Below are 20,686 nucleotides of genomic sequence, written 5' to 3' on the forward strand. Positions count from 1 at the left end.
CCTAGAATAAGAGCAGCAGTTGGAATTTCTCTTAGTTTTATTTGACAGCCCCAGTCTCTTGAATTCTTCTGGAATCCAGAATGAGACTTTTGTAGAAATTTGATTAAACTGTCAAACAGGTTTTTATTTAATTCCTCTTGCATTTGCTACACAGAACACACAAAATTTTATGGATTATAATTAGCAATACTCTGATGTGTCTTTCAAAATTTGGGAAAGAAAACTGTCATGAATTCAATTCCAAAGATTACATGTAAAATTACAATCATGATGAAAAAAATGTTTTTTCTTTAAATCTCCAATGATTAGGGCTTTGGATCCCCTCATTAAAGAGTCTCTTTAATCATTCAACAAACATTGACTAACCACCTTACAAATGAAAGATAGTCCCTACCCTAAAAAATGTAAAGAAATTGAGCAAGAATGCTTAAAATGAAAACATGTTGTGTAGAGTGCTATGACAATATAGGAATAAAGAGTAGGACCATCCAACTTAAGCTGATGAGGTGATATATCTGAGCCAAAGCATTAGAGCAGGTGATGGAGTTGGTGATGGTAGGTAAAGGAAATTTGAATGAATGGATAGTAAAGGAGGCAAGGAAGGAAGAAAGCACCAAACAACTGAAGAGCCACAGATATAGCTAAGCATAAAGAACATGAAAAGTGGTAGGGAATGAGATTGGACAAATAAGCAAAGGGATAGACCAAGAAAAAATATATTTGATGTTAAAGCGTTTAGATTTTATCCTGTAGGGAGAACCACTGAAGACATTTGAAGTAGAGGTATGATTAAATCGGGATTAGGAAGGGTTAATTAGGAAGGGTTCCTGTGAAGGCCAGTTGGCCCCGGAGTTGGAAAACCCCTGTTGCAGAACCTAAGACTGTATCTGCATGATAGGAGGACTTTTCTAATTTGGCCAATAGTGCCACAGGGACTAGTGGCAGATCTGAAGGGTTTTACACTGAAGAGTCAGTTAAGAGGATATTATGACACTCAGGTAAAGAAATAAAGAGGCCCTAGCCGGTTTGGCTCAGTGGATGGAGCATTGGCCTGCGGACTGAAGGGTCCCGGGTTCGATTCCGGTCAAGGGCACATGCCTGCGTTGCAGGCTCGATCCCCAGTAGTGGGTGTGCAGTAGGCAGCCGATCAGTGATTCCCTATCATCATTGATGTCTCTATTTCTCTCTCCCTTTCCCTTCCTCTCTAAAATCAATAAAAATATATTTTAAAATATATATTTAAAAAAAGAAATAAAGAGGTCCTAAATTGGAAACCACAAACTCAAATATCTTCAAGGGTCACATGGAATACATGAATGAGCAAAGCCACTAGGTGTAAAGCAATAAAGTGTGGTGGGAAGCAGTAATAAACTGAAAAGCACATAACTGTCCCAAAGGCATTAAAAAAAAAAAAAGACTGGTGTAGCCACTGTGGAAAACAGTATGGAGTTTCCTCAAAAAACTAAAAATGGAACTCCCATTTGACCCAGTGATCACACTTCTAGGAATATATCCCAAGAAACTAGAAACACCAATCAGAAAGGATATATGCACCCCTATGTTCATAGCAGCACAATTCACCATAGCTAAGATTTGGAAACAGCCTAAATGCCCATCAGCAGATGAGTGGATTAAAAACTGTGGTACATCTACACAATGGAATACTACGCTGCGGTAAAAAAGAAGGAATTCTTACCATTTGCAACAGCATGGATGGAACTGGAGAGCAATATGCTAAGCGAAATAAGCCAGTCAGAGAAAGATAAATATCACATGATCTCACTCATTTATGGAATATAAGAAACAACATAAACTGATGAAAAAAACACACCAAATCCAGAGACAGAGAAGCATCGATCAGACAATCAAACCTTAGAGGGAAGTTAGGGAAGGGTGAGGATAAGGGGGAGAGATCAACCAAAGGACTTGCATGCATGCATATAAGCCTAACCAATGGACACAGACAACAGGGGGGTGAGGGCATGAGTGGGGGGCGGTGAGGGGCAATAGGACAATAAGGACACACATGTAATACCTTAATAAAGAAAAAAATATACAACACTGTGTTGGTAAAAAATAAAATAAAATCTGTTAGCTCTAGAACAATGAATCTGCTATAGTGGACAAATTTTTCAGAGCTGGAATGTAAAGAACATGGTAACTGGATATAGGATGGGAGAGTGAAGTAGTTTAGAAAGAGCTTGATTTCTTATTTGCGTAACTGAATGGATAATTTGGACAGTGCCAGCATTTCAAAGCTGTGAGGATGTGTAAAGAGCCCCTTGCCTTAGCAACCATCATTATAAACGTAAGTTCCAGTACCTGAAGCTATGCTTAATACTTGGAACATGAGGGTTTTGATTTTTTTAGGACATACAGATTGTGCTTAACCAGTATTACCAACATTTCATCAATTCTCTTGTAAACTGGTGGAAAAAAAGATAAGAAACAACAAATATGAGATTTACAGTATTAGAGAAAAGTTATTAAAAAAAGTATTCACCTCAGTTTCAGATTTCATCTGCTGCCATATCAACTGATAAGTTTCAAATCGAAGCTTACTGTCCTCAGACTCATTTTTCCCTTCATTAAAATACTCCTCTGAAAACACAGAAATAAGTCAATGTCTTTTTTAATAATACTAGAAGCCTGTTGCACGAAGTTTCGTGCAATAGAATTTTCCTTCACCTGGCTGCTGGCACCAGTTTTCCGCCAGCAGCAGTTTTCCTCTGGCCACCCGCCGATCGGAGCGCCTCCAGCCAGCGCGATCGGCCACCCCGAGAGGAACTCCAAGATCGGGAGGTGCTCCGATCGGCGGGTGGCCAGAGGAAAACTGCTGCTGGCGGAAAACTGGTGCCGGCAGCCACGCAATCGGCCACCCCGAGTTCAGCCACCAGCGTCTTCTGCCGGGCCCCATGGGTCCTTCGGCAGCGCCGGCCGGCATGAGGAGCAGAGGTCGGGGACTCACGAGTTCCCGCCCCCCTCCCCCCCCCCCCCCCCCGGCTCCTACCGCCAGCCAATCGGCCACCCTGAGTCCCGCCCCCGCACCTCCAGCCGGCCCAATCGTGGGCGTAGCGGAGTGATGCAATTTGCATGTTACCTTTTTATTATGTAGGATGTGTGTGTGTGTATTTGGTGATAGGTAACATTGATTATCTTTTATATTTAATTTTATTTATACATCTTAAATTCTTACTGTAAGTATTGTAAGGTTAAATATCTTATTTAATTTTTATAATGTATTTCTATCATTTACTTCTGAACATCTAAGTTTTTATTTAATGGTTTTGATTTGAAATATATACATTTAATATTAATATATTTTCATTATTTACTCTTATTCTAAGGCTCTGTATACTTTGCTTTATATATCTATTTTGAGTTCTCCTTTATTAAATGACTAGCGGTCCGGTGCACGAAATTCGTGCACTGGGGGGTGTCCCTCAGCCCAGCCCGCACCCTCTCCAATCTGGGACCCCTCGGGGGATGTCCTAAACCGGCAGTCAGACATCCCTCTCACAATCTGGGACTGCTGGCTCCAGCAACTTGCCTGCCTGCCTGCTTGATTGCCCCTAACTGCTTCTGCCTGCCAGACTGATAGCCTCCTAACTGCTCCCCTGGCGGCCTGATTGACGCCTAACCACTCCTCTGCTGGCATGATTGACACCTAACTGCTCCCCTGCCAGCCTGATCACCCCCAACTGCCCTCCCCTGCAGGCCTGGTCGCCCCCAACTGCCCTCCCCTGCTGGCCATTTTGTGACAATGTGGGGGCGGCCATCTTGTGGCGGCCATATTGTGGTGACATGGGGGCAGCCATCTTGTGATGCGAGGGCATGAGGATCAATTTGCATATTACCTCTTTATAGGATTCTTACTACTACTATCCTTGTTCATTTGTTCAACTGATACAGTTTTAGCCCAGACTTATATTTATTCTGTCTGCATTATTTTATATATTTTTGGAATGTTTTCCTCCCAATGGTTGGCCATTTATCAAAATACCATTTGTTGTAGTGGTTTTCAAACTTTTAAAACCATGATCCACATTAAGGAATACATCTTACATCATAATCCAACACACACACATATAATAGAAATCCAAACTAAGTCCCACAAAACAATACTTACCATGTGATACCAAAAGTTTTCTATTCTGTTTTTTAAAACTCTCAAGACCTACTAAATTGATTTCATGACTCACACTTGGATTATACGTAAAAACTTCCAGTTTGAAAAACATTCCTTTCTTCTACTGATTTGAGATGTCCTTATCATCTAAATGCTTATAAATACATTTGGAACTATTTTTGAACTTTTTCTTTTGTTCTACTGAATCTAACCATACCAGTCCTGAACTATTTTAATTATTGTAGCTTTGTAGTTCATTCTAATATTGAATAAATTCAGGTCTTCTTTCCATCACCACAAAACATCATCATTCTTTTTCAAAAAAATTTAAGCCATTCTTTCAAACTAATTTTGTCATTTCTAAAAAATAATTACACTGGTATTTTGACTGGATAAAAGAAAATCTATAGATTGATTTGGGGAGAAAATATCTTTTTAATATATTAAAAATTCATGTCCAGCCCTAGCCAGTTTGGCTCAGTGGATAGAGTGTCGGCCTGCAGACTGAAGGGTCCCAGATCCGATTCTGGTCAAGGGCACATGCCCCAGTGGTGGGCTTGATCCCCAGTGGGGGGGCGTGCAGGAGGCAGCCAATCGGTGATTCTCTCTTATCATTGATGTTTCTCTCTCTCCCTCTTCCTTCCTCTCTGAAATCAATAAAAATATATTTAAAAAAAAATTCACGTCCAAAAATACTACAAGTCTCTTCTTTTAATCAATAATTTACTTCCTTAAATCTTGTTTACTTCTAGGTATTTTATTGTAACAGCTAGAACTTTCATGATATTACATATTTGTGAAAGTACAAGTTTTGTTCTTGACTTCACTGAAATGCTGCTACTATTCCACCATAAAATTTAAATGTTAACTGAGAATTTGGAATAGAAATTCTCTTTCATATTAAGGAGCTTCCCTCCTAATCATAGTTGACTAAGTTTGGGGCAAATATTGATTTTTTAAAGAATTTTTATCAAAAGGCTTAGAATATATTGAAGTCATCATATGGTAAAATGATAGACAAGGTTATAGTATAAAAATGCAAACAAAACAAAAAAAAGCATGGAGATATACTAGTACTAAGAGACAAAGCAGAATAAGTTAGCCTTAAACAGAATGAAAATAGTCATCTTTGAAAATCAGTAAAATCATATAAAATGTTAAAATGGCAAATCAAGACATGAATTTATGTGTTGAATAACGCTGCATCAAAATAGATAACAAAAAAACTTCCAGAAATTGGAAAACAAGAGCAGTAGGACACGTTAACCTGTTACCAAGACTTCTCTGTCATTTATCAATCTAGTAGGAGCTACAGAATAAATACCAGCTTTCATTGCTGGCAGGTTCCCTCCTGCTCCTACTCATAGCCCTCCCAACCTCTTTCTCTCTCCACAGAATACTGAGGAGAAGGAGAGTTACCAATCTTTCTTAGACAGATGGTGGGCACAATGCAAAACATCTTCCTACTTATTCAGGCAATCTTGTTTCAAGAACAGAAGCCATTGAAGGCAAGTGCTAAATTCTGGATATGTTTTCCTTGTTTCTGGTCCATCTGTCTTAAAATTAGGGTCAATTCCTCTAAGATTTTCATTTTAAAACAGTATCTGTTGGCCTTAGATCAGCACAATGGGAAAAACCTTATATACCTCAAAGTTCATATTATACAATTGTACACATTAGGTTTACTAATACTAAAAACTTTATACAAATCTTAATAAATTATAGCTGAAATTCAATACAAAAAAGTTCTAAGCAAAAACTCACCTCATATTTTGAAAGTAATAGTTAGACAATGGATTCGAGAATCTGACAGCTTGGGTTTAAACCCAGTTCTGTCACTTACTATAGCAACATCACTGAAAGTTCTTTATGTCTAAGTATCCTCATTTGATATGTCCTAACAAAAGTATGCACTCTCGTGACCACCCCCTCAAATGTAGGGAACATTTTCCTCACTCCAAAAAAAGTCCCTATTGCCCTTTGGAAGTCAATACCCCCTACTTTGCCCCAGAAAACCACTGAGATTTTTAGGACAATCTCTTTTAAAGAATGGTGACATATCCTTTGAAGGAAATTTACTTTTCATTTTGCCCTTTGTAAGCCACGCTTAGACAAGAGAAGTACTAAATTCAATTACGGGTAGAAAACTAACAAATTTGATATTAAGACATCATACCTATTGGCACAGAGATCTTTCTCTTCTTGAAGTTTGGCTTAAACACAAAACAGCCCTATAAAAAGAAATATAAAGCATAAAGTCAAAGTAGCCAAGGAGCATATAAATCTGTTAACCAAGTATTTTATTGATAAGCAGATTTTTTTTAAAAAGGTGTTTCTTTAAAGTGCTAAGATAGCCCTTTTCTATCTGAGTTATAGCAGGAAAATTCTTAAACAATACAAGGACTATCCATTTCTTTCTCTTCCTTCTCATGGGATGTTCATATTTGATTATGTTCTTTGGGACCTGATCTAAGAGACAAAGAAAATAAACTATGATGAAATTTAAATGCAGAAAGATTCCATTTTTATAAAACTTAGAGAAGAAAGAACATTAGTAGTATACATTAAAATGAAGATCAAGAAGATATAAAATAGTGATGCTCTCCATCTCAAAAGAAGTATCTGTTACTTAATTAAACTCCAACTATTAGAACCATGATGGGAAATAGATAATTTGGGTTTATATATTAAATAATATATAATTTGGGCTATTATTGTTTCACCTTTCTTCATCTGATAAATACATATTCGTTTATCCATTACAGATCAACTCAAACTCAGCCACTCTAGTTAGAATTATTCCTTCTCCTAAGATCTCACAGGACTTGAATATCTTTATTTTTAATCACTTTCACTTTGCATCATAGTTATTTAGGGTTTGTCTCCCTAAATAGTTTCTGAGTGTCTTCAGGGCACAGATTGCATTTAGTTCGTGATCATTTTCCCAATGTTTAGGACAGTGTTAACATGTACATTAGGCAATCAGTATATAGAAAGAATGCTTGCCAAGTAATATCCCTGGTAATTTCCTAGCTACATTTAATTTCATGTTGTTATTTGATTAGTTATATATAGTCCCCAGGCTACTGGTCCTATGTTTATTCTCCCAATCCTAAAGCATGGACAGCTTCTTAAGATTGCCATTTCTGTGGAAAGTGAAAAAGTAAAAAAAATATAGGGTGTCCCCCCAAAAATGTATATACACTTTAACAACTGATAACTCAATTTTGAAAATGAACTGTATGTTAATAAACACTGACTTTACAATCATTCAAATCTTTTTGGGGGGACACCTGTGTATCTAGAAAAAGTAATCTCAGGATATTTGTACTGCTAAAGACAGCAGTGCAAATATAAAGTGGCCATTTGGATTACAGGATCCAAAGCGAGAACTTTGCCCTATATACTCTTGTATCTGCAGCTAGTGGAACCATTTAAAATACATACATATTTAGAAAAATCATGTGGTACCACAACAAGCTTGTTACTACCTCCTTTCATATCTATCTGCAATTCAGTAAAGGAAAAGGAGCTTTGAAGGAGTGAAACACAGAGTGTCAAGAAGGAATCCTAATGTACGGCAGTGGTAGTAATAAGGTTAACCACTTTGAACTCCTGATCAAGGGATGGTGTTTGAGACGAAGGAAGAAGTCTAGGAGGACAGCTGACAGCAAGAAAATATGACAAAGAAAGAGAAGTTTAGATAGGTTAGGGAAAAATAGTCTAAAGATTCTTATTCATGTAAGGTTCCCTTCATAATCATCTCAATACAAGCATTTCAGTTATAATGCTGTAAGTGCTTTCCTGGGGCGGGGTGTGGGGGGTAGGGGGAGATCTCACAATTCTGCAAGATATACAAAAATAAGAGGCTTGCCCTGGTGGGTGGCTCAATTGGTTGGAGTGTCCTCCCATACACCAAAAGGTTGCAAGTTCTATTGCTGGTCAGGGCACATACCTAGGTTGTGGGTTTGATCCCCGGTCAGGGTGGGTACGGGAGGCAACCGATTAATGTCTCTCTCTCTCACGTTGATGTTTTTTTCGCTTTCACACCCTTCCTTTCTCTAAGAATCAATAAAAACATATTCTCGGGTACGGATTAAAAAAATAATACGAGGCTTATGCAACAAAAAGGATTAGAAGACAGACCATCCAAGATCTATGGAACTTTACAACCAGGGCAAAACAAAAACAGTACCAATAATAAAAAAAAAATTTTAAATACTAGCAGTTAAATCTCTTCTAGCTTGCACCTAGCAACACAGTTAGTCCTTTGTAAACTTAACCCTAAGCTTGTAGCTCCTCCTTGATATATAGTCTTGGAAGGCACTGTGCTCATAATTTTATTTTAATCAAAATTAAAAATTAGATCCATGGTGTAGCCTTCTTCATTAATCTGGTTTTATACAGAGAGAAATGTCTTTGTAGCTTCTTCATCTGCCTTCTCAGCTTTATCAGACAGCTTAACTTAAGAGCTTCTAGTTGCACTCATATCACTAAAGGTCTTACTTGACTGTCTATAGCAGTGCTATCCAATAGGACTTTCAGTAACGAGGGAAATATAAAAATCTGCACTAAGATGTAGTCATATTAGCGAGACTGAGGAACTAAACTTTTAATTTTACTTTAACTTCATTTAAGTACCCACATGTGGCTAATGGCTACCGCACTGGGCAACAGAGCTCTAAAGTTTATCTTCTTACCAACTATACTGTGTCTTGCAATCCCTGGCCATCTAAGCAGCCAGTATGAGAGGATCTATATGATCTCCTCACACACACACCCTTACACTACTTTTCATTAGTTTTCGTAAGGCTCCCTTTTCTATTTCTACTCTGTAATCATACACATTTTTCAATTCCTTTATTTAATATGCCATTTTATTTCTATCTTCTGGACCAAAAGAACATATTCTCTTTGCTAACACCCTCCACTCCCCACCCCACTTCCCAATCCTTTACCTAACTTCTCATTTTTCAGTCTCAGCTCAAATGTCTTTCTCCAAAGGTCTTCCCTGACCTTGGGCAATCTAGGTTCTTCTAGTTCTTCGGCTCACTCACTCAGAACTTCCTTTCTTGCTAACATTGATCTCAGTTTGTGGTCGGTTTATCCGTGTTGAATGTGTTTCTTCAGCGCAAACACTGAGTCTATTTTGTTAACCCCTGTATCCTGGTACCTCGTGGAGTGTTGGGCACAATAAACGTTTGAGAAGGAACGAGGACGGGTGACTGGGGCACATCCTCCGGACAGTCGACCTCCACAAACCAGAATTTAAAAATCCTCCTAGCCACAACCCTAAGGCAGGCGGGCGTCTTCGCTCCCCAAACAGGGTTGGCCTGAACTGGACCTGGAGCCAAGATCTCAGCTCCGACCGCCACACCTTCCCCTGAAGTCGGTACACCTCGGCCTACGGAACCTCCGCTTCATGCCGTCCCCGAAAGGGGATCAGGTTGTGGCGGAGTCTTCGTGGCCGCCCGCCCCCGCGTACCTTGGACACCGAGGAGGTGGCCATGGTCCCAGCGGCAGAATGGATTCCAGAAACTCAGGATTTCCCGCGCTCCTTCGCGGCAGCGGGGCAGAGGTTAGTGACGAGCCACCGGGCTTCTTGATTGGCTGGCATCACCCTCGAGGCGGGCTTCCGGCGCGTGGAGGCGGGGCTTCGGAGGAGGGCGGGGCGTGGTTCCCTCTGGAACCTCCGGGACGCACGACGTGGAAGTCGACATGGCGTGCGGCTTCCGCAGGTCCATCGCCTGTCAGGTACGGTCCCAGGAACGGAGCGCCGCACCCCCAAAGCCGTGTCACCGTGGTGGGCCAGTCCTCGGCCAGCGGAAGGGCGGGTTCTGAGGACACCCCGTTTATTTCTGCCGCTTCCTCACCGTCCTCTGGAGATGCTTCAGCTGCCGAGGCAAACCCAGTGGCGGGTCGGGCTTGCGGCTCAGATCAGCTTTCAGGGCGAAAAGTAAACTTGGAAAGGCACGCGTTGCTTCCCTCACTCGTTCCCACCGTACAGCTTTGTGCGCTTTGTCTGGGTGGGAAAGTCACGGGGCCATGATTAGACCCCACAGAAATTAGCGTTGACCTCGTGAAGTCAAGAGGCTTTGGCTAAAATGAATGATTAAAAAGTTGACTCAAGGGTCTTAGGGTTTGTAAGCCGAAAATATAGCAGTGCAGTACCCAGCGTGTTCTGAAGAAAGAAAAACTGAGGGTTCTTATAGCAGAAAGGAAGTTCTTGGGAAATAGTTCTGCATTCTTGCCCTCTGAACTCCTAGGAGGTCATTAGTCCTGCTTGTTAACAGGGAGGGCAACTGGTGTCTCCCGCCTAAGCCTTGGTTCTCAAGCCTTGGCTGCCGACTGCAATCACCTGAGGACCCTTAAAAATACCCAAGCCCAGGCCCCCGCGGAGGGGGCGGGGTCTTTGAAACTCTATCAGGTGATTTTGTTGTTCCTCCAGGCTTGATAACTACTAACCGAGGAAGACCAGGAGGCAGCAAGGTATAGTGCAGTGGTCCCCACACTTCTCTGCACGTTACCATCAACACAAGAACTTATTAGCATCCTGTTGCTCACATCACATCCTGTGCTAGTTAAATCAGAATATTTGCATCAGTGTTTCCTAAAGATCCCTGGGTCATTCCAATGGGCAGCCAGGGTGGGAGCCGTTGGTATAGTGATTAAGAATACTGACCATGAGGACCTGTGGGTTTAAATCCACCTTCTCTGGTAGGTATGTAAAGTTCTCTGTCCCTCATTTGTAAAATCTGGAAAACTATTTAGCTACTTTATAGGACTGTCATTAGGATTTAATGAATTAATACGTATATAGTACTTGGGGGTTGTGTTTGGTACGTGGTATTCACTCAATAAATATTGTTCATTCTGTTAAATTAGAATGCTGAGGACGGTGTTTTGAATCTCCTTGCTACACTTCTGATGTGAGAATCTAGTTATACATTACTCTCAGTGAATGCTTTAGTCCCACGTGAGGTTAGGTCACCAGAAAGCTACGTATCTGAACCTTACTTAATTTTCAGTGAAAATTCCTTAGCAGTACTTTTATAAAGTCAGGAAGAAAGAAGGAAGGAAGATAGAAAAACTGGGTAGATGTGCTTTTTATAAAAAATTGTAATGAGTTTTTATTTTTAGGTTTATTTGCTTCTTTAAAAGTTTTATGATGAAAAATGTCCAACTACTAAAAGTGTAATAGTGTTAGGATTCCCCATGTACGCATAACTGAAATATTGTTTTAAATAAGAAGTATTAAACATAGTTTTGCTTGAACTTAATGACGGAAGAAGAAACCAAAGTGCAATGCAAAGAATTATTGATGTATTTTCTACAAGAGTCCTCCGCAGTTAAGAGATTATGCAGAACAATGCAGTTTGGAATGTTTCTTTAAAATCTTGATGTTTCATATTTAGTAAATATCAACCCTTGGCATGAGAGACGAGGGCATTAGAACTCTTATAGTTGGCATAACTTTCCTCTACCATTCCTAATTTGTTTGGGTAACTTTCTCACTCATTTGTAACACTCATAGTATGTTTATTAGCCATATATGCACAACTTGTCTGCTGTTCACTTTATATTGATTTGGATAAGATGCTTACCAATACTTTTCCTGGTTACATAGCTTAATTGGTTGGATTTCTTTATAAGTAGGTTTTTCAAGAAGGGCTCATGGTGCTTTATTTTTTTTCAAACTTTACTTAAAAAAAAGAAATTATGACTTCTCAGATAAAATAATCTTGGGTGTATCAAAAGATTTAATTATTTGCCAAAACCGGTTTGGCTCAGTGGATAGAGCGTCGGCCTGTGGACTGAAGGGTCCCGGGTTCGATTCCGGTCAAGGGCATGTACCTTGGTTGCGGGCACATCCCCAGTAGGGGGTGTGCAGGAGGCAGCTGATCGATGTTTCTCTCTCATCGATGTTTCTAGCTCTCTATTCCTCTCCTTTCCTCTCTGTAAAAAATCAATAAAATATATTTTTTTAAAAAGGTTTAATTATTTAAGAATTAGCATGTTTAGAAATATCAAAATAGATTTGGAAATACAAAAAAATCTTCATTTTAGAAACAAAGCAATAACAATATTGTTTAGTTCTGATTTTGAATTTTCCAAAGATATATACCATAGATGCAAATGCATACAACAATCCAATGTTATTTTTTAAATTTCCAATTTTCATATGTTGGCAACTAAAGCAAACTAAAAACAACTGAGCAAGTGAAACAAATATGCCCATCTGCAATTTTTCTAGTGGATTAATGTAGTCCTATATAATAGCATTGCTAAATTATTTGCTTTAACCATGTGATTAGGCAACATGAATACAAAGTAAAGTTCTTCTTTTCATCTCTAGATTTTTCATTGGATGCTTTATCTTTTGAAATTTAGTAACTTAGCCTGATGTTTCTCTGTTAAATTTTCTGTGTTATATTTTCCTGACATAGTAATTTACTTTTGATCTGTAGATTCAGTTTGTTTCTCTTTTTTAGTGAAATATTTAATCATGGAGAAGAAAATAGATAATATTCATGTACCCATTACTAATTGGGGTGCATTCATAGGTTGTGACATGCACAGATATGGTAAACACAAAACCTCATATGTGAGGAAAGAGAATTTGCAAGCAGGGATGAGTAGGCAGGAGATTTTAATATTTACAATAATTTATTTTTCAGTTATTAAATTTTATTATTTTTTTAAATCCTTACCCGAGGATATTTTCCCATTGATTTTTAGAGAGAGTGGAAGAGAGGGAAAGACATAAATATAAATGTGAGAGAAACACATCGATTGGTTGCCTCCTGCTTGCTTCCCGACCAGGGCCCTAGCCAGAGAGGAGCCTGCAACCGAGGTACATTCCCTTGACCCGAATGGAACCTGGAACCCTTCAGTCTGCAGGCTGACACGCTATCCACTGAGCCAGACCAGCTAGGGCCAGTTATTAAATTTTATATAAGTGGTAATCAAACTGTAATTATCTTTCTGCAACTTGGGTTTTTGTTTGTCTGTTTGCCTCAATTTTTAAAAAATATTTATAAAGAGTATGGAGGTTTAATTCTTTCATTTTACTGCGGAGTGGTGTGTTGTTGCCATAATATACCACAATATAGATTTGGTTCTTTATTTCAGAGACGTTTTTCCTGTTATTGAATATTATGCCCTATTTTCTCCCATCACTTGGTCACACCTGTGATTCCAGCTGCCACTTGTGTGAACAGTTTCACATGTGCTCCCATTCCTTATTGCTAACAGCATCCCATTCTGTTTTTGAAAGGCTGCTAATCCCAGCCTATGGGCTCAAGTGTGGTGGAGTTAATGTCAAGGACAGCCCTCAATCAATGGGGGATGGAGGCTCCTCCTTCCTATTTTTGGATAGACAGTTTTGTTTGGCATCGTGTATTCTTCTTAGGAGGCAGTAAGTAATGGAAATTAAGCCCCCATTGCCTATAGTAGTGGCCTTGATGGCACAATCTTATATTTGCTTTGTCTCCGTCTCTTTTACTCTCTGCCGATCACTCCTGCCCTCAGGATTCACCTCCCAAATAAACTATCTACATACAATCCTTTTCTCAGGCCCAGCTTTTAGGGGAGCCAAGATATGTATCAACAAATACTTTTAAATTTTCTTAGGTTTTGTTGATTCATTTCTATGGCTTCTGATAAGTGAGACCAAGTTAATATCTTTCTTTGGCTAACACTTTTTGAAGAGTGGCTTTGGGCTTTGTCTCTATCTTGTGTCTTTGCTACTGGAGAACCAGTGTACCTATCATCCTGTCCTCTTGCTTCTTCTTCCCTTTTTATATTTTAGGGGCATCAAATATACTAAGGATGGATTATCTTTATGCATTTTTGATATTGCTCTGATTGCTTTAATTACAGATCTTGAAACACTTATTTACTAGGCTATATTTTTCTTTCAGACAAGAGTTCTTTGATCTCCTATATGCCACATTCTTTCTCTTCTGTAATTTTCTTTTCCTATCTCTTCTCCGCTTTACTTCTCTCTCAGTTTGTTTGCCTGTTTGTGATGCTTATTCTTTCTGATCTTGCTCAGGCTTGTCAGCTCTGCCCAAACTCTGTATTTGTTCCTGCATTGTGTGGATGACTTCTTCACTCTCCGTTTCAAATTTGTTCTTGGCTCACCTCACTTTTGTGGTTACAAAAATATAAACTCCGCAGCTCTCCATTTCCCTTTTGTCTCTCCAGTAGGTCGTAGTGACTTGTACACATATTCCTGAACTCCGACTTAGCATATTAGATTTCTACTAGCTAGCCCTGATATTTTTCCATCTTCCCATAAAAGTTTCTTCTCTGATTCTTTCTACCCATGGAACACCCAATCAAGATTTACTTCCTGTACTTGGGGGATGTGTTGTGTTTCTACTGGGAGGCTCCTCAGTGTGCTGTCCTAGAATCTGTACTTAGGCTGGAAAGTGCCTAAATTCACTTCTCTGTTTACTCTTTCTCTCCCGAAACTCTGTAGCATCACCTGTTCATCAATGGAAAAAAATAATAATGGAATTTATTCAATTTTTTTTTTCTCTCCAGATTTGGGGTATTAATGAGAATTGTTAATTCAAGTTAGGAGCCTTGCCGAACAGGCTGCATCCATTCCTCTTCAGAATCTGCTATATCTTTCCTTGGCTATTACTTTTAAGTTTATATCTTTGGACTGTGCCTAGCTGTTGTATTTGTTAACCTACAAATAACCTACATACTTAAAACATACAGATAACCTACATACTTAGTACGTACCTTCCTTCCTTCCTCCTCTTCCTCCTTTTCATTTTAATTTGAAAATAGGTGGGAATTGGGAGGTGGGAGATTATATACAGAAGCCTTCATTCCACTACTTTATTCCAGAGTATTATTTCTTTTAGGGTTTTGTTTTGTTTTTAATTGTGGGGAAAGATACATAGCATAAAATTAACCATCTTAACTATTTGTAAATGTACAGTCTAGTAGCATTAAATATATTCACATTGTTATGCAACCATCACCACCAACCATCTCCAGAATTCTTTTAATCTTGCAAAACTGAAACCCTACTCATCAAACAGTAACTCCCCATTGCTCCTTTTCCCCCAGTCACTTCTTTTTGTTTTTTAATTTGCATCATATAAGAATGTTTCTGTGACTTTGTAAAACTACTATTGAAGATACTTTCTATTTTAGTGTTCATATCTCCATGTGAATATAACTTGGTCTAAGAATTTACTTTTAGGAAAAATTGGTTCCTCCTGACTTGCTAGATATATTACTAGATAAAACATGCTGTATGGTTATGCCCTTTATACCTTGGTTTCCAAGAAGCATAGGAACTATCTTTAGCTTGGTTTTCTGGTATAATTTGACACCTCTATTTTATTTATATGTTCTTAAGCCCCCTTCAGAGCCCTTTTGGAGCAAATGAAATGTAATAAAAAAAGTAACATTTAGAAGTAGTTTTTAGTTTATATAAGAAATTTTTTGTTTTGTTCAGTTGAATGAAAACTTTAAAACTTTCCTACATCACTTTTCTTTTTCCCCAGAAAAGTTTAGTTGTATTTAAGAAAGGCAGAAAATGTTAGTGGTTATGGATGTTTTGAGATGTAGAAGGAAATAAAATTTATTACATCCTTATTATGTGACACATTTTTCTTAATCCTCACAAGATCCCTTCCTGGTTTCTTATTTAATAGATTTATTATCCCCATTTGTCAGATGTGAAAACTTAAGTTCATGCATGTAAAATGACTTTCCCAAGGATGCAAAGCTAGTAAAATTAGAACTGGAATTTGAACCCCTTTTTTTCTAAGAGAAATTATAACAGAACCTTTATTTCTGAGAATCTGTATTGGCAGGAACATTTTGTAGTTTTTACATGAAGTATTGTAGCTTTCATTCTATAAATGCTTTGAAAATATCTACTTCTGAGAAAATATCCTAAAGAAATACCTTTTTGTAGGGGATACAGTAATGGCAGTTCCTAAAGTAACTGCCATTAACAGAATTTAACAGAATTTAAAAGTAAAGACTGCACTTTAAAATTTAAAAATCAACCTTTACTAGGTCAAAGCAGAAATGTCCAGAGCATCCTACCTAATAATAGACAAATATGCAAATTGACCATACCTCCGACATGCCCACCATCCAATCAGAGCAAGTATGCAAATTAACCCAAACCAAGATGGCTACAGCCACAGAGAGCAAGGTTTCCTAGGTAACAGAGGAAGCCAAGCTTTCCGCCTGCCCTTGCCAGGCCTAAGCCTCCACTCAAGCTACAAAGTTTCAATTATAGAAGGTAAACAAATTCAAACAAATGGCGGCAGGATGGAGCTTGAGAGAGCAGGCCCGGGTTGCCGCCGGCAACAGGGGAAGCAAAGCTTTCTGCACACCCTGGCGAGGCCCACCCGCTTAAGGCAACAAAGTTTCAATTGTAGAAGGAAAATAAATTCCAGATACCAGGGCCTCTGCTTGGGTCACCAGGGGGCGTGGCCGGCCTGCAAACCACCACAAGCCCCTCGCTCAGGCCGCCCCAGGCCCCAAGGGAACCCCCACCTGATCCGGGACACCCTCTAGGGCAAACCAGCTGGCCCCCACCCCTGTACCAGGCCTCTATCCTATCTAATAAAAGAGTAATATGCAGATTGATCATCACTGCAACACACAAGATGGCTGCCCCCATGTGGTCAAAGATCCTGCCCCCATGTGGACACAAGATGGCCACCACAAGATGGCCAGCAGGAGAGGGCAGTTGGGAGGCACCCTGCCTGCAAGGGAGGGCAGTTGAGAAGGACCAGGCCTGCAAGGGAGGGCAGTTGGAAGTGATCAACCCTGCAGGAGAGGGCAGTTAGGGGTGACCAGGCCGGCAGAGGAGGGAAGTTGGGGGCAAACAGGCTGGCAGCAGAGTGGTTAGGGGGTGATCAGGCTGGCAGGCAGAAGTGGTTAGGGGCAATCAGGAAGGCAGGCATGCAAGCAGTTGGGAGCCAGCAGTCCTGGATTGTGAGAGGAATGTCCGACTGCCCGTTTAGGCCCGATCCCACCGGGATCACATCCCTCGAGGGGTTCCATATTGGAGAGGGTACAGGCTGGGCTGAGGGACAACCCCCCTCCGTGCACGAATTTCATGCACCGGGCCTCTAGTCTTAAAGATAAATGAAAGCTCCAGGTCGGCAAGTTTCTACCTTTTTTTAAAATGTTTGTGAAATTCAACACTTTTTTTTATTATTTCATTTTGAAGGTAATACTACCAGTTAGGAGACAGTGCTTTTAGTTTTATTCTCCGGAATAGTTACAAACACGTCTGAAGAAGATTTCTTCTTACATTCTTTACTTCCTATTTACCCCATTTCTCTCTTGTCTTCTCCCTCAACAGCCATGGTTTGTCCATTGCAAAGGCTTCATAAAAATTAAGGAGTCAAGATGAAGACAGTTCTAAATTCATTATGGCTATACTGCTATCTCACTCTTTTCATGCATAGTTCATTGAAAGGATATATGTATGACATGGGTTAGGTGTAGGTTCTGGCTTTAGATTGCTTGTGTTCACATCTGAGCTTTTTCACTTAGGCATGTTACATAAATTCTCTGTCAGTTTCATCATTCTTGAAATAAATTATATAATAGTGTAACAGTCATGGAATTATTTCAAGGAAAAATTAAGTCATATAAGATGTGCCTGTCATGTAAGAATCCTATGTAATAAAGAGCTAATATGCAAATGGTCATCATGCCATCACACCTTAAATGGCTCAAACACTCAACACTGGGAGAGAGGGATGGGGACCAGCCAGGCACAAATGAGCTCACGAGAGAGGAATGGGGACCAGCCAGGCTGAAGCCCAGGAGAGGGACAAGCCGTCCACCCTGCGGTTCTGGGCGCCTGTGGCTGCGGCCCGGGCATAGCCACCTGCCCATAGTCCCCTGCAGCTGCGGCCGGCTCAGGCAAAGCCGACCTGGGTCCTGGGTGCCTGCAGCCGGCCAGAGGGAGGGAAGCCCGGATCCCGGGTGCCTGTGACCGGCCAAAGGAGGTAATCCTGGGTCCCAGGTGCAGGGTGAGGCAGAGGTGGTTAGGGGTGATCAGGCCAGCAGAGGAGCAGTTAGGGGCGATCAGGCAGGCAGGCAGAGGTGGTTAAGGGCGATCAGGCAGGCAGGCAGAGGGGTTAGGGGTGATCAGGCAGGCAGGCAAGCGGTTAGGAGCCAGCAGTCCCGTATTTCGAGAGGCAGTCAGACATCCCCCAAGGGGTCCCGGATTGGAGAGGGTGCAGGCAGGCTTAGGGACCACCCCCCCCCCCCACCCGTGCACAAATATCGTGCACCAGGCCTCTGGTCATTCAATAAACAGGATTGACTAAAGCAATAGTTGATAACTATAGCTATGCATTATATTCATTCAAGGAACTTTTTAAAAATACAAATGCCCCATCCTTGCTGTTCTAGCTAACCTTTAATAGGGCCTGGGGATCATATTTTTCTCCCATTATTTATTTGTTTATTTTTAAGTGCCATGAGATTTTTCTCTCTCTTGTTCATTGCTGTATCCCCAATTTCTAGAACAATACCTGGCACAAATTAGGTACTCAAATACTTTATTAATGAATAAAATGAATTATCTTTGATTCCTAAGTGGTTCATCTCTCTTTTAGGAAAAAACATTAACTCATTTTTAAATTTATAAATATAAAATTCTTTTTTTGAGGGGGTGGGGGACAGTTATGTTTGTTACTTATAGTCAAACCCTCTTCTCATCCTCAGTTCCTGGCAACCATGATCTATTCTTCATCCTTACAGTTAGGGGTTTTCAAGAATTTTAAATAAATTGAATCATACACTTTATAGCCTTTTGAGTCTGGCTATTGTCACTTAGCATAGTGCATTTGAGGCTTATATGTTGTTAAGTGTCTCAATATTCCTTTTTTTTGCTGAGCATTGTTACATTGAATCTGGAACAAATATATTAACAATCTTGCTCTGTTTTATTTTGTTTTTCTTTATTTTTAGCTTTCCAGAGTATTGGATCTTCCACCAGAAAACTTGATCAAGTCAATATCTGCAGTTCCAATTTCCAGAAAAGAGTTAAGTATAACATACTTGTAATAATATAAAATGTTGCTTACTTTGTAAATATACCAAAAAAAGTTACTTTTCAATTTATAGAGTAGTCCTTGAAATTAACCCTATTAGTAACCTTGTGTTGTTTTGATATTTATGCTAATACCTATAATTATGGTGAAGTCTTTAAGAAGAATGAAGAATGAGGTTCAAATTTAATTGTGTAACAGCAATTAAAAGAACTAAGATTATGGTTAGGATCTCGGGGTTTTGTTTTTGAAGGACTAGGAGAGATTATACACCTGATGCTTGAATACCATTGTGTAATATTTACCTGCTAGTTTTTTTTTATGTGTGGGTTTTTTCCCTTCCATTTGAGGACTCACAGTGTTACAGGGAACTTTTGGTTAGGACTACATGCAACCAATAGTTTGCCTCATTGGTTGCAAGGAAAAATCTATCTCTTTGTGAGTTTGGTCATTCTAAATGATACTTGTTTACCATTTGACTAGAAAACTTTAATATTTGGATAAAATACCCTCTCAGTCAATTAATAATGACAAGAAATTTGCTAGACATTTAAGCCCTAAGCTTTAGAAAAATGTAAAGATATAATCATCAGTATTATTATGACCTTATGTTTTGTCCCCTTTGTCAGGATTTTAGATACAGTAGGATAAATATTCTTGCTCCCAGAGTAGGACTAAGAGATAAGTGGAAAAGGAAAAGAAAGCTACATGTAGCATTGTAAAAGAGAGCATCTTTAAAATGGCCTGCTGCAACTTCCTCTATATTGAGTTCTAAGGCCCACTGACCAAGGGGACCTTATAATTATACTAGAGGCCCAGTGCACAAAATTCGTGCATTTGGGGGGGCGGTCCCCTCAGCCCGGCCTGCACCCTCTTGCAGTACAGGAGCCCTCTGAGGATGTCCTACTGGCAGCTTAGGCCCACTCCCCGCCAGCAGTTGGACATCCTTAGCGCTGCCACGGAGGCGAGAAAGTCTCCCGCCACCGCCGCTGCACTTGCCAGCCATGAGCTCTGCTTCTGGCACACTGACCACTGGGGGAAGCTCCTGCATTGAGCGTTTGCCCCCTGGTGGTCAGTGTGTGTCATAGTGACTGGTCGTTCTGCTGTTCTGTCGATTTGCATATTAGCCTTTTATTATATAGGATATACACTTATGTTCCAAACCAGTTACCTATTCCATAAAGTCTCTAAATGACATTCTGCATAATCATGGGAATATCTCTGTTTTTATTTTATGTTTCAAAGAGCTTTAATAAGCTGAACTGTCTTGGCCTATCTTGTGAATAAGATTACCTGCCTGGAGCTCCTTTGGGCAGTTCCACTTTAGCACTCTGAAATGCTAAGACTTTGATTTATAGAAAATAAATACTGCCGAAACTGGTTTGGCTCAGTGGATAGAGCGTCGGCCTGCGAACTGAAAGGTCCCAGGTTCGATTCCGGTCAAGGACATGTACCTTGGTTGCGGGCACATCCCCGATAGGGGGTGTGCAGG

General features: G+C 40.0%; 2 protein-coding genes across 3 annotated transcripts in view; one reads left to right on the forward strand and one right to left on the reverse strand.

Moving 5' to 3' along the window:
- ORC3 (origin recognition complex subunit 3) overlaps positions 1 to 9,699 on the reverse strand; it is a 57,305-nt gene extending 47,606 nt beyond the window's left edge. For both annotated transcript variants that reach the window (XM_079779978.1, XM_079779977.1), the window contains exons 1-4: positions 9,615 to 9,699; positions 6,306 to 6,360; positions 2,504 to 2,601; positions 2 to 146 (exon numbers count right to left, since the gene is read on the reverse strand). In XM_079779978.1, the coding sequence (XP_079636104.1) occupies positions 2 to 146; positions 2,504 to 2,601; positions 6,306 to 6,360; positions 9,615 to 9,638 (322 nt within the window). In that variant the 5' untranslated portion in view covers positions 9,639 to 9,699. The remainder of the gene's footprint in view (position 1; positions 147 to 2,503; positions 2,602 to 6,305; positions 6,361 to 9,614) is intronic.
- A 75-nt stretch (positions 9,700 to 9,774) lies between these two features.
- RARS2 (arginyl-tRNA synthetase 2, mitochondrial) overlaps positions 9,775 to 20,686 on the forward strand; it is a 72,076-nt gene continuing 61,164 nt past the window's right edge. The window contains exons 1-2 of the mRNA XM_079779979.1: positions 9,775 to 9,883; positions 19,115 to 19,188. Of these exons, the coding sequence (XP_079636105.1) occupies positions 9,848 to 9,883; positions 19,115 to 19,188 (110 nt within the window). The 5' untranslated portion in view covers positions 9,775 to 9,847. The remainder of the gene's footprint in view (positions 9,884 to 19,114; positions 19,189 to 20,686) is intronic.

This window comes from Cnephaeus nilssonii (genome assembly GCF_951640355.1).
Source record: "Cnephaeus nilssonii genome assembly, chromosome: 9".
NCBI lineage: Eukaryota > Metazoa > Chordata > Mammalia > Chiroptera > Vespertilionidae > Cnephaeus > Cnephaeus nilssonii.